At 39.4% G+C, this 24,182-nt stretch overlaps 2 protein-coding genes across 2 annotated transcripts; one reads left to right on the plus strand and one right to left on the minus strand.

Annotated features, from left to right (window-relative positions):
* Nucleotides 1-544: 544 nt before the first annotated feature.
* Nucleotides 545-4,873, plus strand: LOC134753097 (COMM domain-containing protein 5-like). The gene is made up of 4 exons (XM_063688860.1): nucleotides 545-735; nucleotides 921-1,089; nucleotides 2,053-2,184; nucleotides 3,800-4,873. The coding sequence occupies exons 1-4, from the start codon at nucleotides 630-632 to the stop codon at nucleotides 4,008-4,010; spliced, it is 618 nt and encodes a 205-aa protein (XP_063544930.1). The 5' UTR covers nucleotides 545-629; the 3' UTR covers nucleotides 4,011-4,873.
* An 849-nt stretch (nucleotides 4,874-5,722) lies between these two features.
* Nucleotides 5,723-21,860, minus strand: LOC134753394 (oocyte zinc finger protein XlCOF22-like). Its single transcript, XM_063689282.1, has 13 exons — nucleotides 21,693-21,860; nucleotides 21,342-21,470; nucleotides 18,732-18,917; nucleotides 18,253-18,405; nucleotides 15,831-15,959; nucleotides 14,141-14,229; nucleotides 12,713-12,835; nucleotides 12,052-12,165; nucleotides 11,449-11,590; nucleotides 10,661-10,719; nucleotides 9,141-9,345; nucleotides 6,590-6,664; nucleotides 5,723-5,837 (listed from the first exon to the last, which is right to left on the minus strand). The coding sequence occupies exons 1-13, from the start codon at nucleotides 21,807-21,809 to the stop codon at nucleotides 5,787-5,789; spliced, it is 1,572 nt and encodes a 523-aa protein (XP_063545352.1). The 5' UTR covers nucleotides 21,810-21,860; the 3' UTR covers nucleotides 5,723-5,786.
* Nucleotides 21,861-24,182: the final 2,322 nt, after the last annotated feature.

Genomic DNA, 24,182 nt, shown 5'->3' on the forward strand with positions numbered 1-24,182 from the left:
TACAACCCCATAATACGCGTCCAAAAAAGTGGACGCCTATTATTGGGCTGTACATTATTGGGTCGTACATTAACCGGACTCATTAAATTAAAGGCATAGACTAGACGAAGTAGACGAACAAGGAACAAGTTTTTTCAATTGTGAGTTTATAGTCTATGGGTAAAGCGTTAGTGATGTGAATGTTAACTGCCTCGAACCACCTCGAACTGCCACAAATTTACCGGTTTATTTATTAACATGTCTTGGTCAAGAGCCCGCTCCAGACTACGCGGCGCGAAGCCGCGAACGCGAGTGTGGAGTCGATTTCGCTGATTAGCGAACTAGACTCCACACTCACGTTCGCGCACAAACTACTAAGAAGATACTACGTTCGCGGCTTCGTGCATGAGTGTGGAGGGCCCTGAAATGGTTAAACATTGAAAAATGCCTCTTGAAATTTTGATAGCTTTGAGGACTCGCATCCAGGCCATAAATGTTTAAAAAAAATTGACAGCTTCTAATTGTCTAAAAAAAAAAGCTTTCTTTTGACTGTTTGACAGTGACAATGACAACTTCAATAATTACTTAAATGTGGGGTTTCTTTTCGAAAAAGTTTTGAGAAAATCATTTAGTTGATGTAATCAATTAAAATGTCGCAACAACTAGAACTATTAACAGAGGTTCCATCGCAATGGTTAAATATATCAAATATAACACCTGACATACAGAGGAAGGAAATAAAACCATTTGTTGTTTGTAAGTTATCAACCCACTTTTTATGTCCTTATAACGTAAGTTCTTTGCAAATTATTGATTAAATGTCCGTATATAAATAGAGATTTCGCATTCTCAAACCACAATTTTAATCCAACAAGTACAACTTTTTTCTCTGTTAGTGAAATAAAAAGGAAAATATAAAAAATACAAATCTCCTATTCTAGTGGCGCTTAAGGAGTTGGAAGGTAATCCAGATAGCAGAACTTCGAGCTTAATGAGCGCGGATAAGTTTGCGGCGGTGCGGGAGGTGGTGCGACATGTGGCCTGGGCCCGGTCGGCCACTAAAGAGGCCTGGGAACGGGGGGATATGAAGGTGTTCTTAGAAAATTTAAGGTAACTTTTTCTTTTCTCTTCAAAACTTGCAAGATAGTTCATCATATCTTTTATGTATCTGAGATTATTTTAAATCATACCCTTATCAAAATTCTACTTTTTCTACAAAAACTGGGTTCTCTTTGGCCTTACGGCATTGCTAGCCACTTAATAGTAGATTGAATGTAGTGTATTTGGGATATTAATAATTTCTGATTTCTGAAAAAGAGAATTTGGAATTCAGTATCACTATTCTACTCTGCCATACTACTATCATAACCTCCTGACAGTTTTTTCGTATAAATATACAAGCAATTTTCATCCTTATGTCAAAAGCGTCAATGTGGTACCTTTTTCTTGAAAACGTCACATATACACATTTAATAATTGCTATGAAATTCATTAAACATAGATTTTGTTGGAACAAACTACACTTCCTATCTAACCGTGTAGTGAAAGTGTGGAACAGTTTGCCAGTCAGTGATCAGTGCACCCTCGATAAACTCTTTTAAAAAAAACTCGATGAACACTTTCGAAGACTACAAAACACAAGTGGACATTGATGTGCATGTATCAGCTCGATATGTACAGACATTGTTATGGCAGGTGTCCGGACCTCTCAGCAATAGCCCAATCTTTTGACCAGCCAAACTTCTATCTATAAATTGGTATACTGTTCACTTTTTCTACAATAGTCCCAATGCCTGCTGCGACCAGTTCATGGGTGTCTATTGTTGCACCTGTGAACGGGTTCCAGCAGGCATTCTACATGACATTAAAGCTCTCCAAGGGGCTTCTACGTTTTGGATCTATATCCCCACGCAAGCCTATCAAAAGACCGGGATTTATAGGCCCGTGAAATCCAGAAGGAGATACAAATAATAATGATACTGTTATACTTTTTTTGAATACATATTATAGAACTATATACTCTACTACAAGACTTGATCTACTTACATCTTAAAACTTGGATCTTTATTGTAGATTCTCTCCCGACTGTGTAGCGGAGCTGGCAACGCTATTGTCTGCAGAGCAGCTCTACACCAACATACCCACACACCTGCGGGTGAAGCCAGGCCTGGCCGGCTTGCAGTGGAAAATTGACATGTCTCTTAGGTAGGTTTTTTATACAAGAAATCTGGTGTTACTATTTTATTATAAGCTTTTACTATTCCACTGACATTTGTTTTGAAATGTTATTTTTAATATACATTTATACAAAAAACATATTTTTACATGGTCCTTGTTTTTACAAAAAATAACATATTTTCTAATACATAACAAACTGTTTTATTTTTAAAATTAAAACATATTTTTATATCCATGTAAAAGCTGCCATCTTTGTTTCTTTCAATAAGGAAAGAACTATTTAATCTAATGGCATCTTGATAATATTAGTGACTTATTGATTAAAATAATATTTAGAGTAATATTTTGCACTGCAAAGTTACTACTTCGAATTTAAACTGTTGTAAGTCAGTTCACGGTTTAGACTCACTTGTTTTAGTCACTCGCGAGACATGTTGTATGTGTGTACGCAATACACGGTCGTCGTGAACGCTGCTCGCACTATTAGTGCTTGAGAAAGGAGACCTAGGCTCTCCGAAACATGTCGCGCGAGTGACTAAAACAAGTGAGTCTAAACCGTGAATTTATTTATTACTACTACTTTATATAAAAATACGATTTACGAAATTCACCTATTTATTTATTTTCCTCAAATTCGCACCAATTTGTTCCGTAAACGAGGACCTCTATAATCGAAACTATATTTTTTGAACCTGGATAATTGGTACGACATGCAGAAATGAAAAACCTGGTTAATTGAGATTGCAATTATCCAGGTTTCATTGTACATTTATTTTTCTGCTGTAAACCCCTTCTGGGTAAAAGCCTCCTCCAGCTGTTTCCATTGGACTCTATCTAGTGCTGCGCTTTGCAGTTCTTTGCTTGCAGTAGCAACTATTTCGTCCTGCCATCTAAAAAACATCTAGCTATTGGATGACACATTTTTTTACTGTATGTGTACTTCTAAAGAAATTCAAAATAGTGTAGAAATCAGGGACCGAATACCGGTATATTTTTCATACTAATAGGGAATATTACGCGTAACTCTGCGTAGGTGGCGCCACTACCACAATCTGAGGGTCCATCGCGAAACAAGAAAATCGGAATTCCGTTATCTAACATCTCTGTCACTCTTGCATATTCGAGCGATAAAGAGGCAGATAGCGCAATTTTGGATTTGCGTTTCCCGGTAGGTCCTCTGTAAACAAACCGCCTGAAAACTTGTCAAAAACCTGTTAAAGGTACAGCATGTATAAGTTACTCTATGGTTTACTAAAAAGCCTAGTGCTGCACTCTGGTGGCAGAACATTTCAATAATATCCCCTATTAACCGGTATTCAATTTCGGTATCTCGGTTGTTTATGTATATTTTTGCATTTAATTTAACTAATCTGATTAATCTATCCTTACGTAAATACTATTCTAGAATATCAAAGAAATATAGTTAATGCTATGTCATATTTGAATTTTTAGTTATACTGGTAACGGTCCCTGGTAGAAATATATAGTTCTTGTAGAACACTTGCTCAGTAGTGAGACAAAGAGTATGGGAATAGACTGGCCACAAAAACAACAAAAATTGTTCCCATGTGTTTTTTTATAAAGTAGCTTGTGGCCCAACCTTTCTAACCTCTAATGATGATAATAAAACTTATTTTTCCAGCCAAGCCAACATGGAAGACAGCACTCCAGAGCATCAAAAACAAATACTCCGCCGAGACACCCACATCATACTCATACTCAAGCTGACAGACGGACAGACACTCACGTATAGGTTATCTATAGCGAAATTCCACGAGTTACGGTTCGTGGTCGCGAGCGCGCTGAAAAGCATGATCGTGCTAGAGAAACGTAAGTGCATGAGAAAAGACTGACATACGTATTCATGGGGGTAGCTTACTCCATAAACAAAAGGTAGGGATATATACTCTGGCAAGCCAGCATTGTCAGTAGACGAAGACAAAATTTGAAAAATGTATAGGGTGCGTATGAGGGGTAAGACAAAAATCGTCTGTATGCCGAAGCATTACGGGCGACTTTTCATCTTACCCCGCATGAAAAACCCGTTCAATCTTATCCCAACGCAGGGTGCGTTCGTTTAATATTTGAATTTTTCTAATCTCAAAAGTAGTTGTAATTAACTTTTTCTTCTAAAATGCTAGAGTTCCTATGATATCTAATATTGCGGTACAATAATATGTAAACGACACTATAATTCAGTGCACAGTTACTCGGATTTAAGTGATTTAACTTTGGAGGAAATAAGTTATCACTACTCTTGAGCTCGGTGGAGACGTGCCTCGCCCGAGGCAATGCCACAGGGCGGACACGCTATACATCAAAAATCACTTGCGTTTCTATGTGTGAACGGCACGTCTGTACACGCGTCATGCGTCATAGTGTGAGTAAGTTGCTTAAAAATAGTACTGAGCGGCCGGCAAACGGCCGTCAATCTGGTGTCGCGGGGCGAGGTAATTCGAGTCGGGGCGGGGCGATGCGTGGCCGTTCTGTATGATAATACTATTACTTATTCTGCGCGTTTACTTCGCCCGAAGCACGTCTACACAGACCGAGCTGCTTCGCGCGGCAATTTCCTCGCGAGGCGGCTCGTTCCGTGTGTACCCGCCTAATGAATATTTGATCGTAACATAGTTGTATTTTTCTAGTAGATAGGACTTGTTATTAAATCGATTCAATTTATTATGTAGTCTATTTTTATTAATAAAAACTAACATAATGAAGTGTTTTATTATCAAAATAATATTTGAGTTGAACCAAGTTAACTCTGCTCAGATTGCAGTGACAGAGTGTGGAGTGCCACCATAAATGACAAATTACGAGCCCCGATGCAAATTAGTTCGTCTAGTTCCACACAACAACTTTTGTTTATTCTAATAAATTTTACACATGAAGATAAAATGACCCAGTAATGGGAACCGTAATAGTAATGTTTAATCTAGTTTATTTTGATCTTTTAATAAAATTGCATGAGACTCTTATTGTGACAAGAATGTACTTTTCAAAAACGTTCTCCAAATCATATTGTCCTCTCCTATAGCACTGCTGCATGCATGGGCTCGAAACAAAATTGTTAGTACATTGGTAGAGCCGTGTTGCTTTCCCTAGTAATAGCCCTTTTGACATGTTATATTCCTACCCCTCAAATAAAAAATAGTTTTTTTTTTCCTTTCAGTACAAACGGTATTTCTTGTATTTGGATTTAGTTATTGGAGAATATTACCATATAAAATTAAACTACATTAACATTAGCAATAAATGTTAGTGATTTTTAAATATTATTTTTTTACAAACGCGAGAACTTCAAAAAATGGTCTGACTAGACGAAAACATATGCATCGGGGCTCGTACTATGTACACTCCACACTTTGACATTTTGATGGCTCCCATATAGACATATATTTGATCGTAAACAAACCTGATCGATTGATACCATAAAAAATTGTCATGTCAATCCACAATCAATAGGCTACTATTTGGGTGAGGAGGTAGGTATAAAAAATTGGTTATGTTATACCTACGTTTGCTGAAATACCTACAGTTTAGAAGGTTCAAAATGTAAAAATCATTAGAATAAATATTTTATTTCCAAAATATACGCTGACATAATAATATTAGGTAATATATTACAGTCAAGTCTCATGGCTCACTGGTTGTATGCCGCTATTCTCCTCAAGATGTTTCTGAAAAAAGTAAAAGTATTTTTTACACATTGATAGTTTTGAGATTTTCCCCTGCAAGTACTTGTAATGTAAGACGATATCACTTGCCAAATTTCATAGTTCTAGGTCGACGGGAAGTACCCTATAAATTTTGATTCCCTTAAGAGTGTCGAAGTGTACGTTTTTTGCGGCAAAAACGGCCGTATCTTTTTACAGTACATATGGTGCTAATTTACCGCCCTAGTGCGCTAACTAGCACTATACGTGCCTATGTGGAAAATTTAACCCTTAAATGCATTTTTTTTTTGTTGCCAAATGTATACAAAGCATTGGACATCTCACAGATTCCTAGATCCTACATCCAAATAACTAAATAAAAACATTTTTCCCAACCAAAAATAAAAAATCATGCATTTAAGGGTTAAAGGGCCATATGTGCTGTAAAACGTTGTACAATATACGTGCGAAAAGGTAATTCCTACTTTTCGCACGTGTATCGTAATGTACTATTTACGTTAACTTAGAAGTTTTTTCACAGCTTTAAGGGACTGTAGATCTGAGTATGGTTTTAATTTCAACTCGATACCTCCACGCGTTCCCGAGATAAAGGCTCTTGACAGACGAACGGACAACAAAGTGATCCTATAAGGGTTCCGTTTTTTCCTTTTGAGGTACGGAACCCTAAAAATCATCAGTTTGGTTTTGTCCAAAATTTCCGCCATTTTAAGGGATAAGCAGACCTTTGAGTGGAGATAGATCTATTCCAGGTATACCTTCTTGTCCGTGGATTCGAACCCGCAGCAGAGCGACGCGTGCGCACGCTGATGCTTCGCCAACACGTACTTACGCTGCAACAACATTGGCAAACATAACGTATTGGGTAACACCAAAGAGAATATATAGGATAGAGGGGTACTGTCATAGTTAATTTTGTTGTCACAGTAAATTTACTGCCATCTAAATATCAAAAAATGTATATATATATAATACGGCTCACTATGGCTATGAACTTGTGGTCATGGAGACTATATAAAGGAGCCAAATCTCTATGTATGAAAAATGTCCATCAAAAACAGTAATTAGGCGGCGCCACCATACACCGAAATACTACCAAAAACAACCTACGTAATTTGGTCGGGTTATTTGTTGGTTCATGTTATACTCATGTCCCAGAGCCTAACTAGCGCCACCGGAGAGATTAGGAACTATTATTTAAAGCTGAAAGCGGTCACTTTTGCAACAATTCTGCCATAAGAGATTGGCATCCTTTCTATACCATCCATACTTGTGGTGCTACTTAGTGAGTTGCTTGTCACCCGACATGGATAAATGTTTTATTATTTTTTATTTATGATTTTGACCCATGTTCTTTCAAATCTTTCACTGATATGTTAAAATTGTTAAATAACAAACGAAACCGTCAACCGCCGAGAATAGGCCAAAGGTTGGTATTGGTAGTAGCGCCATCCGTGCGAGAATCAAATTTTATTGATTTCCAAGGCATGTTTTTTCCTTAGACTATATCGATTTTATACGGAGTTACATAGGTCTTTGGTAACACTGAAAGCTTTTAGAATGGGCCACTTAGATATTGTATAACTTCAGGCAGGCCTATGGAACTCTCCGCGCGAGCTCGGATTTATACCTACGACTCGCTTCCCGCCGGCGGGACTCAAGCTAGCCAGTTGGTTGCCACACGCGCTCAAGCACGCACGTCACCGCGCGCTATGCCAAAGAAATGTCTTCGTCACGAACAAATAACACAGCTTGTAGTGTGGATGGATGCAGAAACAACAAAACAAATAAAAAATATAGTTTTTTCCTCTTTCGACGGATGAGGAAAAGTAAGTAGACATTCTCAATATAGGTACTTACACCTACTGTTATTATTTTTACGATAGTTACAAGCTACGTAGGTACTATTAAATTGTTTTAAAGATGTAGGTAATGTTTTTTACGACACATTTATAGCTAGATATCTACCTAAAACACCTAAGTATTTAAAAGAAGCGTCGGCAACCCTAGCGTTGTGTCGGCGCGCGCGGTTTTTTTGTGTAGGTATTAAAACGGTAGGTATTTGCGTTTTCTTTGAGAGATAAGTATCTGTCCGTAAGAACTATTATATAATCTGTGCTTCAGGTAAGTATTATACTAATACTCAAAATGCGAATATCGTAGCCGACAGATATAATCTTAATGCAATCGGCCCAGTAGGCAAATAAGTTCAAAATGACGGCCACTTTTTGTGGCGCATATAACCATGTAAAAATCTTTTATCATGTGTATACCCAATAGGGTAGGTAGGACTCAATACTTGATCGCAAGTCTTATAAAAGTTAAAAATAATAAGACGCGTTCAAGTATTGAGTCATTCCCCGGCAAGAAAAACGCGAATGAACAATTTATTTCTGGTTCCTTTCGTTCATAATGCAAATAAAGTGTACAAACAAAGAATATTTGTATTGTATTGTAAAGTGTTTATTAATAGTTTATTTAAGTGTTACTTTATATCCGTTACGATATATTTTAAACTTAAATTTACATCATGACTCGCGTTACTTTTTCATGAAATTACCCTATTGCGAATCCCACACAATTATATTTTCAACGCAATCGGCCCAGTAAGCACAAAGTTAAAAATGGCGGCCACTTATTACGCTAAAGTCCTTATTGCAAACGTCACAAGCCAGTTTCTCCCTATCGTGCGCGCTTCTCTCATAATATGGCTCCGTACGCTTTCTCTGCTGGAGTAGTTTCCGGCACAGCGCGCATTCGTGACTCCCGACGAACCATACTTACGAACAAGTATTGTAAAAGACGGTATTTTTAACGCGATCGGCCCAGTAACGACGAAATTAAAAATGGCGGCCACTTATACTCACGCTAAAGTCCTTATTGCAAACGTCACAAGCCAGTTTCTCCCTGGCGTGCGCGCGTCTCTCATGGCTCCGTGCGCTTTCTCTGCTTGAGTACAGTTTCCTGCACAGCGCGCATGCGTGACTCGACGAACAACACTTACGAACAAGTATTGTAAAAGACGGTATTTTAAACGCGATCGGCCTAGTAACGACGAAGTTAAAAATGGCGGCCACTCATACTCACGCTAAAGTCCTTATTGCAAACGTCACAATCCAGTTTCTCCCTGGCGTGCGCGCGTCTCTCATGGCTCCGTGCACTTTCTCTGCTCGAGTACAGTTTCCTGCACAGCGCGCATGCGTGACTCTCGACGAACCACACTTACGAACAAGTATTGTAAAAGACGGTATTTTAAACGCGATCGGCTTAGTAACGACGAAGTTAAAAATGGCGGCCACTTATACTCACGCTAAAGTCCTTATTGCAAACGTCACAAGCCAGTTTCTCCCTGGCGTGCGCGCGTCTCTCATGGCTGCGTGCGCTCTCCCTGCTCGAGTACAGTTTCCCGCACAGCGCGCATGCGTGGCTCTTGGCGGCGCCGTGCGTCGCGCTCAGGTGCGCCAGGACGGAGGAGGGCGAGATGAAACGCTCGTCGCATTGCGAGCATTTGTACCTGGAAGAGTTAAAGAACTTTAAGCGGAACGAAGACCGAGCGCGGCCGCTTCTTGATATTAAATGTTCTCCCCAAATTACCCTTTGTATTAACATTATAATTACTTGTTTGGTAACAAATCAAATTATTTTATTAAATATTTTGATTTGTGTTTTTATATATAGTAGTGTGACTACTTAAAAAAACACAAATCAAAATATTTAATAAAATAATTTGATTTGTTCCCAAACTTGTTCATAGATGGCAGCACCAGTATCTCTCGCTACAACGTAAATCCGTAAGGAGTTCGTTTAGGAGGTGCAAGCGCGCACTGCTTGCCCTTAGAGCTGGTCAAAGACGCCTAGTCTTACTAAGATGGCATATATAGGTAGTCGAGAAATTCGAACGGGCACCGCCGTGGCGGGGTGGCCTAGGGGTTCATGGCGTTAGCCGCGATAGCTAAAGACGCCGGTTCGAATCCGGCCTTCACCACTGGAGGCTTCGTCACTTTTTCTTTAATATATGACATCTATTACAGTTTTTAATTTATTATAATTACTATTAAATTAAAAATTTAACAAAACCCCTATGCTACATACTACAAAAGTCCATTTTATGCAAAAATGCTTTAGGTACATCATTTTGAAAAAGAGCTGATACTCTTCAAACTGCTGGATCGATTTCTATTAAACATAATTTAAATAAATAAATAATTATTAATTAAAATATGTACAAAAACATTAATATACATTTAAATTTATTATAATTATTTTAAAATAGTAAAAATTATTTATATTAATTTATTTTATTTAATAAATTTTCATTTTCGTTTGTTTTATATACTAAATCTAATTACAGACCTAGATATACCTCATGTCATTGTATGTGCAAAGTTTCATTACAATCCAACACGTAGTTTTAAAATGAGAACGAAACTCCGTTTGTATGTGAAGGTGAAATTCGGCCGAGCTTGCCGGGGACACTTAAGCAAAATGTGAGACGCAAATACACATTGGACTGATGTAATACCATCCTTAACCAGCTTTTAAATAATAATAATAAACCGGCCAAGTGCGAGTCGGACTCGCGCACGAAGGGTTCCGTACCATTATCCAAAATCACGTTTGTTATATGGGAGCCCCATTTAAATATTTATATTATTCTGTTTTTAGTATTTGTTGTTATAGCGGCAACAGAAATACATCATCTGTGAAAATTTCAACTGTCTAGCTATCACGGTTCATGAGATACAGCCTGGTGACAGACGGACAGCGGAGTCTTAGTAATAGGGTCCCGTTTTTACCCTTTGGGTACGGAACCCTAAAAACAAACTTACTTGTATGTTGACGGGTCTCTATGTTTTTTCGCCCTTTTGAAGTGGAGCTTTAAATTGTCCTGCAAAAACATATTAGTTAATATTGTCTTCGGTTACCGCGACAGTAGTAGTAGTAGTAAACACTTTATTGCACAAAACAATTACATAACACAGAGAGAATACAGTAAATGTGTACAAAGGCGAACTTATCCCCTTAGGGACGAGGCACGTCTCCACCAACCGAGCTGCTTCACGCGGCAATTTCCTCGCGAGGCGGCGCCTTCTGTGTGGATCCGCCTATTCGGCTAAAACAATTTACTAGCGACTTGAACGTGACGTCGCACTCGACGCAGTAGTCCCTGTGCGAGTGGGACAGCAAGTGCCGGTGCAAGAGGAACGGGTATACGAACTCATCAGCGACTTAAACGTGACGTCGCACTCGACGCAGTAGTCCCTGTGCGAGTGGGACAGCATGTGCCGGTGCAAGAGGAACGGGTATATGAACTCACCAGCGACTTAAACGTGACGTCGCACTCGACGCAGTAGTCCCTGTGCGAGTGGGACAGCAAGTGCCGGTGCAAGAGGGACGGGTACCTAAATGAACTCACAAGCGACTTAAACGTGACGTCGCACTCGACGCAGTAGTCCCTGTGCGAGTGGGACAGCAAGTGCCGATGCAAGAGGGACGGGTACCTATATGAACTCACAAGCGACTTGAACGTGACGTCACACTCGACGCAGTAGTGGTCCCTGTGCGAGTGGGACAGCAAGTGCCGGTGCAAGAGGGACGGGTACCTATATGAACTCACAAGCGACTTGAACGTGACGTCACACTCGACGCAGTAGTGGTCCCTGTGCGAGTGGGACAGCATGTGACGGTGCAAAAGGGACGGGTATATGAACTTCATGTTGCATTGCGGGCAGTTGAAGCGCTGCGCGGGGTCGTGGCGGCTGAAACGAATGGTTTTTGTATGTATGTATGTATTAAACTCTTTACAAAACACAAAACAATAATAATCTTAAAATAAATAATTACAGTATAACAGATGAAGAACAGAAGCGCTGGTGGCCTAGCGGTAAGAGCGTGCGACTTGCAATCCGGAAGTCGCGGGTTCAAACCCCGGCTCGTACCAATGAGTTTTTAGAAACTTATGTACGAAATATCATTTGATATTTACCAGTCGCTTTTCTGTGAAGGAAACCATCGTGAGGAAACCCGACTAATTCCAACAAGGCCTAGTTTCCCCTCTGGATTGGAATCTCAGATGGCAGTCGCTTTCGTAAAAACTAGTGCCTACGCCAATTCTTGGGATTAGTTGCCAAGCGGACCCCTGGCTCCCATGAGCCGTGGCAAAATGCCGATGATGACGTGAACAGTTGTGTTGTATGGACTAGTATGGAGCTGTACTCACGACACGTGCATTCGTAATGCATGCATGTTGTTGAAGCCGGCCCCACACACGCTGCACGTCAGATTCTTGCCGACCTTGTGGGTTTTCACGTGCCTCTGGACTACTGTGCGTTTTCTAAAAAAAAACTTGTGGTTAGATTAATTTAATTAATTAATTTAGAGGTTAAATTAATTAATTAATTTAGAATTAATTAAAGCATTGTTCGCAGACGTTTCTGCTTGTTAAAAATTAATTTTGAAATGTAGATAGCTAGTAAGTTAAGTAATTAATTGCATCTAACATAGTTTTAAGTACCTGCAGTCAGCAATACTATTCGCTTAGCACCTTTGCATACAAATTTCTATGCAGAGGAGGTACCTTTTTTCTGCAGAGGACTACATGTTTGACTAACCTGTTATGGATTTATGTGGTCGGAATATTCTTACATTTATTTTATTCTTACAGTCATAAATAAGACCCATTTATTAAGTTATATGCGAGCTTTGCGAAAATGTATATGTAATAAGATTTAAGATTAGTAAGTAATACATTTTAAGGGAGTTTTAAACTTATTAATAATACGTTTTACCCTACCTCCCATACAACTTATTATTTACTAAGTAAGGATACTGATGTATGGAGTGAGCTTACTTATTTCTCTATGTTACAGTACAGTACTCACTTGGTGGTGAAGGAACATTGCTCGCAGGTGTATGTGTTCGCGTCAAAAGTATGTTCTATGGAGTAGTGTTCTAACAAATGTTGTCGAGAGATCCGAACTGCACCGCATATCTTGCATTTGTATCTGAAATAAAAAACCGGACAAGTGCGAGTCGGACTCGCCCACCGAGGGTTCCGTACTTTATTGTATTTGTTATTGTAGCGGCAACAGAAATATATGATCTGTGAAAATTTCAATTCTCTAGCTATCACGGTTCATGAGATACAGCCTGGTGACATGCAGACAGACAGACGGACAGCGGAGTCTTAGTAATAGGGTCCCGTTTTTACCCTTTGGGTACGGAACCCTAAAAATAATTTTTCACCACACCAGCTGGTAAAGGCTCTCTTGATTGTTCAAAAACTGATGAGAAAGATGCATTTTATCCACATGTGAGGCAAAGTAATCAAATGCAAATTGCACCTATAAACAGAATTAATTTTAGCATGTAAAGTGCACCTATAAACAGAATTAATTTTAGTATAAGGTGGCTAGTTAATGAAGGGTGGCCAGTTATTAACACCTTATACTAAAAATGAATTCTGACAGAATTAATTTTTAGTATAAGGTGGCCAGTTATTAAATAGTGGCCACTAATTGACGATTACGATTTTTAATAACTACCGCTCATAACTATTTAGGCACTCGTAATTTTTTCCATAAAATTGTATACAAAATCGACTTTCAGAATTATACCGCTAAGTCGCAGTCGGGTAACAGTTTTTTGTGCAGTTTACTTTTTTAATTTAACAGACATATCGAACATGGAGACTATATAAAGGAGCCAAATCTCTATGTATGAAAAGTGTCCATCAAAAAACAGTAATTAGGCGGCGCCACCATACACCGAAATACTACCAAAAACAACCTAAGTAATTTGGTCGGGTTATTTGTTGCCTTATAGGTATGGTTCATGTTATACTCATGTCCCAGAGCCTAACTAGCGCCACCGGAGATATTAGGAACTATTATTTAAAGCTGAAAGCGGTCACTTTTGCAACAATTCTGCCATAAGAGATTGGCATCGTGCAGAATATTCGTGTACATTGCCTATTTACCAAATGGCAAGCATAAAAAAATCCATAAATCGTTTTCCAGTACAAAATAGTTTTATTCTGTATGAACTAGTACATAAGGGTTTTTTAAATCGTTGCATAAAGTAAACTCGAAATTTTAAAGGATGTCTTAGGCAATAATTTAAGGCTCATAATATATTTACCTAGATAAAAATTAAATCCAACATGTAAGAGAGTCATTTGCCTGATGAACAGTATGATTTTGTAAATGATTTTTGTATGTATGGTGAAAATTGCGGGTGCCTAAATACTTTTGAGCGGTAGTGTACCTATATACATGTATATATTATGTAGATGATAAAGTGATATTTACCTAGTGGTGTGCGATTTCATGTGTCCTCTCATAGATACACCACTTGGACAGTACTGAGCACAAATTTCACACTTCAACGTGCCACTTTCCTGAAAAAAAAATTACACATTAAATTTTTAACAAGCAGAAACGTCTGCGAACGATGCTATTAAATAAATTTAAAAGTGGAAAAAATACTGTCTTGGGTGAGACTTGAACCACCAGAGGCCATGAGTTCAAGTCTCACCCAAGACAGTATTTTTTCTCTTTTAAATGTATTCTAAGCTGCATTTGTGGCATGATGGTTGAGGAGAATGGTCACCACGGGCTGAGTTGGCAGAGGTGCGCCGGGCGTTTCCCGAGGCACCACTCTTTAAATGAAATTGTGCGTATCGGCCAATATACCGTGCATATTGGAACCACCAGGCTTGTCACGGTCAGACGGTAAAAGACCCGACGGGCTCACCTTAGTTCCCTGGCGGAGGGGGCGGTGTCTTTTATGGGATGCAACATGTGTTAGCACATTTGCTGCGTCCCATCTAAAACCAGGGACCGGACCGCTATCCCTTATCCGGTTTCTATAAGGGTATTGCATAAGGCTTAACTCACCATAGCCTTTGCCAGACGAAACCCTTTCATTTTGCTTTTAAAACCCTTATATAAAGCTAACCCATTACCCTTATAAGGGTTAGCCTTATAAAGGGCTTCCCTTTTAGCATATAAGCGTGATTATTTAAATCGTCCACCTTGTTTATAAAGCACACATTACTTCGAATCCGTACTAACCCTGTCTCTTTCACGCAAGGCTGAACTACGACATTACTAAAGGGAAAGCTTTATAAAAAGCGCTTAATGATAAGGGTAACCCTTATTAAGGGATTGAATGGGCTTGCAGTTCAAAAGGGAAAGTCTTTCAATGAGTTAGCCGTGTCAAAGATAGATATAACTCCGTAATAGATGTTTACAGTCTAAGGAAAAAACGTGCCTCGAAAATCAAGAAAATTTGATTCTCGTTCAGAGGGCGCCACTAGTTTTGGCCCACTGTCGTATAGATGGCGTTGACTGTTTCGTTTGTTATTTAACAATTTTAACGCATATCAGTGAAAGAACATGGGTCAAAAAAATAAAAATAATTAACGCATTTAAAAAAATCATTTATCTATATTTAAATACACGTTATCGTATTTTTATAAATCTTAATTTTTAGTTTTAAAGTGTGTCGACAGATGGCAGTAAATTTACTGGGGTTACAAAATTTACTATGACAGTACCGCTCTAGTATAAGTTACTCTATGGCCGTGTTAAGGGACGCCCATTGAAAGGGTTTTATCAAAACACAAGGTAAAAGCGGCAGGATCAGCGGCAGAAATTGCCGCCAAAAATAAGCACGCCAAATACTCCGGGTTACAGGGGACGTACGATTTTGTACCCGTTGCTGTCGAAACAGCCGGACCTTCTCTAGTCTTTATGTTGCGCCAACACCATCATCAGTAACATCATGAGTGAGTGAGTGAGTGGTTTTATGAATAACTATCGCGGTAACCGAAACAATATTATACCTTACTCTTACTTCTACTTCAGTTACATTACTTCTACTTTAGATTAGATTAGATATTTATTCTCATAATATGAAATTACATTATAAATTATGCTCGACTAATCAACATGAATTTATATTTTGATTAAGGTACATTACTTCTACTTTAGTTACCTGTGAGTGTTTCTTCATGTGGTTGTCCATGACGTCCTTAAAGTTGAAACCTTTTACGCACTTCTCGCATTTGTACACGGACCTCAAGTATTTGTCGCATTTCGATTTCGCCGCCATTTCTTCTAACACCTGTTTATAATATAAACAAATGCAATTAAAACACTGATTTAAACTTTCACGATTTTTACTCATTATTATTTACAACGATGTCTCCGAGACCACGGGGACAACGCCGTCCTCGAAACGTCGGAGGTGGGTTTAATACTTATTTTACGCGATTAAGAGGCCGGTGTCGATTTTAGTCGCAAAAATGTAAAATTGATAGATTTAGTCCGTGAAATTTTACACCTTTTGTTACCTAATTGAAATAACAAGTACTGGTTTCTATTAGCACGTCTTCTTATCTTACCTTTTATCAGATAAATTTTTTGAAAACAGACTCACTAAATTAGTAATGTTTGCTTTTCTGATGGACGTTTAGGTAAACGCGCGTAAAGCACTGATTTTGTCGCTCTTATTTGTAAATTTCGTAAACTTTGGACTGCTAAACATGGTAATTTTGTATTACACATATCCTGTACTTGACGTTTATCAGACTACATTTTTATTATTATGACTTTGAAGTAATGTAAATGAAAGTTAGACAAAATCAATTTTTTCCAGAAATTACTTCAAAACAAGTGACAATTTCTCTAAAACTCGACTTAATTTCAACGTAATTTTGATACTTAAACAATCTACAACATTTGCTGAAACTATTCTTATACATCAATTTGTATAATTTACCACCATGATTTTTTGATGAATTTTTAAAAACTTCCCCTTCTCTTCATGCATTACCGGTGACGCACGCTCGCGACCTCATTATTAAAAGGCAAGATGAGAAGACGTGCTAATAGAAATCAATACTTGTTATTTAGATATTACGTAACAAAACGTGTATAATTTCAACGACTAAATCTATCAATTTTACATTTTTGCTCCAAAATCGACTACGGCCTCTTAAGTCCCGTCGTTGTAAATAATAAATGCAAGTAATTAATGGCATTATTCATAAACGAGTTACTGGCCTGAATTAGCTGTGAATCGTTTATCTTTATCTGGCATTCTGACTTACGTATTTGTAAGAAAGGGATAAAACATAATTTACCTAAATCAGGCCCGTAAAGATTTATGAATAAGGGAGTTAGTGTATAAATGGAACAATTAATTTTGTATCAAGTAGGAACGTCTGTGAACGATTCACTACTACCCAGGTAGCAAAGTGACGTCAGCGACCTCATAATGACGTTATTATGACCATTCGTGGGGCTCTCACAGGGAACCATCACAACGGCTATCAAAGACCTTACTAAAACCAAACACCAGGAAGAATGGGACAGTCTGACGGGTCTAAAGCACTCAAAGCTCTTTATACAAGGGGTAGACTCTGGTTGGAGCAAAAAGCTTTGGAAACTTAGCAAACGGCAACTCCAAATAATAACGGGGGTGTTTACTGGCCATTACGGGGTCAAGGGAATCCTGGCACGCTGACAACACCGATTTTCGTATGTGTGGCGAAGAGGAAGAGACAATAGAACACCTTATGTGTGAATGTCACGCCCTCGCCAGACAAAGAATGAAGGACTTTGAAACAGGCTACCTGGTACCAAAGGAATTCAAAAAGCTACCCATAAGGTCCATCATCCGGCATATGGAGATGGGGAAGGCTCTTGAGTAGCGGACGGATCTTTCCTAGGGGGTAACTGCACAAAAGATCCCTATGGGTCGAAGTGTATCCGTAAGGGCCCCCGAAACTATAAGATAAGATAAGATGACGTCCCTGACGTCATAATAACGTATAAATGCTACCTGGGTAACGATGCGCTCTTGACGTGGCTTTTTAATGAAAAACACTTTTGGAAAATAAGTTACAGTAAGTTGCTTTTATAAGTAATAGTTACTTATTTTTAAAAGGGGTTTCTCAGTAAAAAGACACAAAGATTGTTTACTTTTATTCTAATGCTAAAAAACGAAATATAGCGAAAGCCCTAACGCTGCGTCTTATGTAAAGGGGCCCACTGATTACCAGTCCGCCGGACGATATCAGGCTGTCAGTTATAACAAAAAGTTGAAGGTTCCGAACAACTGACAGGCTGATATCGTCCGGCGGACTGATAATCAGTGGGCCCCTTAAGTGAACAACTCGCGAATGCGAAGCGGCGCGGCGCGGCGGGCCCACGGCGTTCGCGTTCGCAACGAGATCACCCACGTAGGACACTTCTATAGTTATCAAAGGATTGATTCACCCCGCCCCGCATCACATCGCTTCGCGTTCGTGTTGTTCGTCTACGTAGTACGCGCCACACTAGCGTCATTCATTTATTACGTAAGACGATTTAGGGGAGAGGGGAGTAGAACATTTGTCTTTGATTAGTCTTACCTGTTCTTTGCTAAGTTTGATGACTTCATATTCGTTTGTCTCTTGCACCATTCTTGAACTGAAACCTTCTTTAAGTTGTTTTTTCTGTTTGCTACTTTTCTTTTCTGTTCTTTTTTCTTCTTGCGTGTTTTCTGGTGTTTCTATCGTATTATGCTGCAATGCAAAAGCACAGAATGATAAATATTTAATAACATCAATTTTGAATTCATTTGGTTTGACTTTGTTTGATATTTTAAAGTTAGTATGTTCCTTGCATTGGTGGTGAAAATTTTTGTGTTTCACTCCATGGCAAAGTTTATTTAACCCTCATGCCTTGAAACCCTCGCAACACTTAAGATTACATTTTCGAACCACTCGCTACACTTCTTGTTCAGTTTTAGAATCTTTAGCTAAACTGTTGTTGAAACTTTGCCCCCTTGTATAACAAATAACTATTAAACACAGGAAACATTCCTATTCTTATTTCTGTTGCTACTTACCTTCTTTTTTTTCCTCTTAACTTTGTCTTCTTCTTTAACACCCTTCAGCATCACTAAAGGAATATCATCATCATACTTGTCATCATCAAACTGATCATAACTCAAATTATCTTCAATCTCAGGGCCCAAATAATGAGTGGCCGTGGTAAAAGAGTAGTCGTGAAGTTTGTACTTGTTTAGTTCAACCTGAAACAGGAAAACATTAAGGCACCGTGGGTTCAGGTTTCTCACTCTCAATAGCCGGGCCGAGGCGGCGCGCGCGAGGCACGCCTACATTGGCCGTTTTGTGCGCGAGGATATTGCCTCGCGCACAAAACGCTCGCTCTGTGTGTACTCTGGTCTGGACCCGGCTACTCGGCGTGGCTGCCTGCCTGTGCGTCCCCGGCTCGCGAATATCATGTTTTTGAATTTCAATTTTTTGTAAGTTTTAAGAAAAAAAATTTTTTTTAAACACGAATTTTTCGAACTCCTTTTTAAAAAAAATAAGTAGCACATTTGTGACGTTTTCAACCAAAAGGTACCATATTGTCGTTTGTTGATAAGGTTGATTTCTAATTGAAGCTATATGGAAATAGCGCCTTACTGACAAGCGACAATAAGTACCCTTTCGGTTGAAAATGGCACATTTATTTATTTAGAAATGTAACAATTAAATAATGAAAGTATAGTAAAACATATTTCTTCAATTATTTTATAATTTAAGCCCAACCAATAGAGAGAGGGATCATCATTTGACGCAAGGCACCTTTTGTACCATATTACATGCAAAATAAAGTATTCTTTCTTTCAAAGGTATTATAACACTAGCTTTTGCCCGCAACTTCGTCTGCGTGTTTTTTATTTTATTCTCTCATATAAGCTTACAGTAATATACCAAATCGCTTACACGGTAAACATTATGCATAATTAATTAACAAATACAAGATTCTGACACAAATAACACCATAGAGTTACAAACTACATAGAAGAACAACAAAACACTAATTATGGTTAAACAAGCAAGTCAAACATAAAAAATAAAAATAATAAAACAGTCAATAAACAATAAAATTATTAATTAATTATTAATTACTTAGTTGGGTGCAGTTCAAAGCCATTATGGCGAGTTAGTAATTTGTGTAGCTTATTTTTTACCCAATCTGCTTTTTATTGATTCCCCGTACAAACTTCCACCCCCCTTTTCACCCCCTTAAAGAATGATTTCTGGGATAAAAACTACCCTATGTTCTTCCCTGGGACTCAAACTATCTCTATACAAAATTTCAACAAAATCGGTTCAGCGGTTTAAGCGTGAAGAGGTAACAGACAGACAGACACACGCACAGCTATCGCCCTACTCAAATCTTTGTTCTAACTGACAGACTGATATCGTCCGGTGGCACCAAAAACATACTGCTTACTGCTAGCCTTTCTCCGCAGACGTCTTGTCTGGTTGCCCTTGGCATAGGCCTCTCCCATATTTTTTTTTTTTTTTTTTTTTTTTTATGAAATAGGAGGCAAACGAGCAGACGGATCACCTGATGGAAAGCGATTACCGCCGCCCATGGACACCCGCAACACCAGAGGGGTTGTAAGTGCGTTGCCGGCCTTTAAGATGGGAATACGCTCTTTTCTTGAAGGTTTGAAGGTCATATCGGTCCGGAAATACCGCAGGCGACAGTTCATTCCACAGTTTAGCTGTGCGAGGCAGGAAGTTTCTAGAGAAACGCACAGTTGAGGACTGCCAACCATCTAAGTGGTGAGGATGGTAATGTTTTCGCGTAGGGCGATGGCGAAAAGAAGCTGCAGGGATTGATCCGAACAATTCCTCGGAGCACTCCCCGTTATACACGCGATAGAAAATGCAGAGCGAGGCCACATCTCTACGCAGCGCCAAGGAGTCAAGCCGTTCCGAAGTACGCTGGCAGTCGACAATTCGAGTCGCTCTTCGCTGGATGCGGTCCAGAGAGAGAAGCTGGTATTGGGGTGCCCCTGCCCATAGATGAGAACAGTATTCCATGTGTGGGCGAACCTGCGCTTTATACAGCTGTAGGCGGTGGGCCGGCGTGAAATACTGTCTCGATCTGTTGAGCACACCGAGCTTTTTTGAGGCTAATTTGGCCTTACCCTCTAAATGGCCGCGGAACTGGACTTCACTCGAAATGTCGACGCCGAGGATTCCGATACTGGCTGCGGCAGTCAGGGGAGTGCTCTCAAAACGAGGTGATACGACAAACTCTAACTTTTTATTCCTCCACGAGTCCCTGTCCAGAGCCTGTCTTCTCCAGAAGGCTCCAGCCACCTGCCTGAACTCGTCTTCCCATCTCATTTTTTGTCTTCCATCATCCCTTTTTCCGTCTCTTGGGTACCATGTTGTGATGTCTTTTGACCATTTTTCTCTTTTGTCTCGGAGCATGTGGCCGGTCCACTTCCATTTTAGTTTTTTCATAGTGTGGTTTACGTCGATTATTTTTGTTCTCTTTCTAATGTCCTCCAGTTTTATTCTATCTCTAAGTTTTATATTCAACATGCTTCTTTCCATACTATTTTGGCAGACTTGGAGAGCTTTCCTCTCCTTGACAGTTAGGGCCTAAGTTTCACCAAAAACATATTAAACGATAACTATCTCACCTCTTTTGCTACTCCATTAAAAATTTCATATGTTCTTTGACATTGTATGATGAATTTCAAAAATTTGCTAAACATACTTCGGCATATAAAACACAATTTCATTACGGTGTCTGTTGGTCCACTTTTCAGCTGAAAATAATTTTATTATTAAATATAATCTCTATACGAAATATATCTTGACACATCAACGAAACTAGTATTGTAAAATGCTATAATTTCTAATTTCCTGAGTTTCCAAAACACTGAACTCTATATAACTCAAGATAGTACTGTAAATTAATAAACAAATTTTCACGGCAAGCTAATTCAATCTTTTTAAATCACTTAAAAAAGCTTTATCAAATAACAGACCTTTACGAAATCACGATACAGCAATATTTCATCTGCAGACATGGTAGAAAGATCTTGATCAGTTCTCATGCAGGCACGGCATGTGTACTTGCTGTTAAATAAATTAAATTCATTCATTTTTCGGAATTTATGTTACTATTTTTTGTGATTATTTGCAATCAAAACACACAATTCCTTATTCTGTGACAGAGCTCGAGCCCACAGAGGCAAGAGGCAGCTTTGAGTGTTTAAAGCTTTTTTTATTTTAAGGGCCCTCCACACTCATGAAATGTCTATATGTGCTACCCGGACCAAAGTCGAGGAACGGGCGGTACGGCACGCTCGTCTGTTACACTTTTTTTTTAATCGCCATTACTTACATTACACAAAATCCATAAATGATTAAAAAAAAAAAAAAAATGACACAATCAATGAATTAAAGCAAATTGTGAGCAAATTTAACGGAGTATTGTTATAGTTCCCCTTGTAGTTTAGCTTTTGTAACTATTAATAATCTGCATATATTTTGTACGGATTTCAAATAATTTGAAGTATCCTAGCTCTGTTTACGTTAAAGACCATCGCAAAGTAGCTGTTTATAGTTGAAGATGGAGTCGTCAGCGTTACAGGGCGCAGAGAGTGTCTGCGTGAAGGCTGAGCCCTGTGAGGACGTGTGTATAAAAGAAGAGCCCACGTTTGAGGGAGTGTCTGTAAAAGCTGAGCCTGTGCCGGATGATGTGTGTGTAAAAGACGAGTCGCCCGGCGTGAGCGCGGCGGAGGCGCTGTACACCGATCACGTCATAAAAGATGAGCTAGTGCTCGGCCCCGTGCTAGTGGAGCGGCGCGGCGTGCGCCAAGCACGAACAGGTCAGTTTTGGGTTCTACCTCTAACCATTAATTGCATGAAGCTGTAAAATCATTACGCTACAGGATTTTTTTTTATTTATTTCCAAATATGGAAGTTTACAGTTCTAAACTTCTAAACCAAAGCACATACTACAATAAGTCATATTATTAAATTACTGCTTACTGCTTACTTACTGCTAGCCTTTCTCCGCAGACGTCTTGTCTGGTTGCCCTTGGCATAGGCCTCTCCCATATTCCTCCACGAGTCCCTGTCCAGAGCCTGTCTTCTCCAGAAGGCTGGCTGGATATTATTAAATTACATTATATTAATTCACGCTTGTCAAACTTTAATTTAAATCATTTCTTAAACTACCAATTGTACTCAGTCATAGTATTAAATTACATTATAAATAATTCAATAGCAGATATGCATTAGAATAGGGGTTCCCAAACTGTGTGTCGTGGCGCCCTGGGGCGCCGTAGACAGGAAGCCTCCCGTAAGGCAAACCTCACCATGTTGCCTATCTATTTCGAACTCTCTTAGATGGCGCTTTATCAAAACACATGGAACCTTTTTTGGACTGAGATATTTTCGATGTAGGCAGGTTACAATTGCGTTGAATTTTGAATTTCAATTCTGATTCGGAAAGAAGAAATTTGTTTTCTTCGGAGGACTTCAGATAGATTTTGAGATTGATGTGGAAAGGTCTGTTTATGGCCCATAAATATTTTTTCAATTTTTTCCTTGTTTCCGTCAAGTAAACCTTTAAATCGAGAGGAACGTTTTCTTCGGAAGTTGCCTTGTTGGCCGTAGTTGCCTGCACCAGGACCCTTTTTAAGGCCACCGTCGAGCAGTGCTCCGGTGGTACGTGGTGGCCGTATCAACGACAAGGCACAGCCGCCGATAGGCAGTCGGCAGTGGATGGTCGTCGACCGGCGGTCAGGTATCAGACCCACGGAGGACACGAGCCCGCATACTGCGTGGATCGATAGTTCACGGTACAGCGTTGGTTGGCAGAACGTTTTCTTTGGAAAGGAACAAGCAAATTGTCATCGTCTACGGAGCGTTCCCGTTTAATTACCCTATAATTGTTCATTGTTATTTTTTGTGCCATATTTCTTTTAATTCTGTAAAGCCGCTGTTATCCGTATTCCGCATTTCTTTACGGCATTTTCAAAATTCTAAGTGCCCCTAATTGTCAGGCGAAACTAATCTCTCTTCTCTCTCTCTTTAGCCTTTTTCTACCCTTTGGGTGTAGGCCTCCTTCATTTTGCGCCATTCGTCGCGGTTCTGTGCGACTTGGAGCCACTGTTTCCCCACAGTCTTCTTAATGTCGTCGTCCCAGCGCATCTGGGGTCTACTTTGAGGACGCTCTTCCCCCCATGGTCGCCACTCGAGTAGTCGTTTGCTCCACGAATCGGTCTTCAAATTGGCTACGCGTTTTATAACATCATTGACTTTGCTCTGTTGTCTCAGCCATTCATTTGTTTTACGGTCTCTCAATGTGATCCCCACCAATTTTCTCTCTAACGCCCGCTGGGCAACACTCAATTTACGTAGTATGTCTTTGGTGAAAACCCAGGTTTCAGCTCCATAAGTGAGAACAGGCAGGATACATTGGTCAAATATGCGTGCTTTTTGTTCGGCCTTAAGGTTCATTTTGA

The sequence above is a fragment of the Cydia strobilella genome, chromosome 26, assembly GCF_947568885.1.
Source record: "Cydia strobilella chromosome 26, ilCydStro3.1, whole genome shotgun sequence".
Lineage (NCBI taxonomy): Eukaryota > Metazoa > Arthropoda > Insecta > Lepidoptera > Tortricidae > Cydia > Cydia strobilella.

Excerpts from the sequence above, each read along its gene's own strand:
- LOC134753097 (XM_063688860.1), top strand. The coding sequence starts at position 630 with ATGTCGCAACAACTAGAACTATTAACAGAGGTTCCATCGCAATGGTTA. Across the intron at positions 1,090-2,052 it reads GTGTTCTTAGAAAATTTAAG|ATTCTCTCCCGACTGTGTAG; the intron begins GTAACTTTTTCT and ends TCTTTATTGTAG. Across the intron at positions 2,185-3,799 it reads AAAATTGACATGTCTCTTAG|CCAAGCCAACATGGAAGACA; the intron begins GTAGGTTTTTTA and ends TTATTTTTCCAG.
- LOC134753394 (XM_063689282.1), bottom strand. The coding sequence starts at position 21,809 with ATGAATGAATTTAATTTATTTAACAGCAAGTACACATGCCGTGCCTGC. Across the intron at positions 18,918-21,341 it reads TTAATGGAGTAGCAAAAGAG|GTTGAACTAAACAAGTACAA; the intron begins GTGAGATAGTTA and ends TTCCTGTTTCAG. Across the intron at positions 12,166-12,712 it reads CAATGTTCCTTCACCACCAA|AAAACGCACAGTAGTCCAGA; the intron begins GTGAGTACTGTA and ends GTTTTTTTTTAG.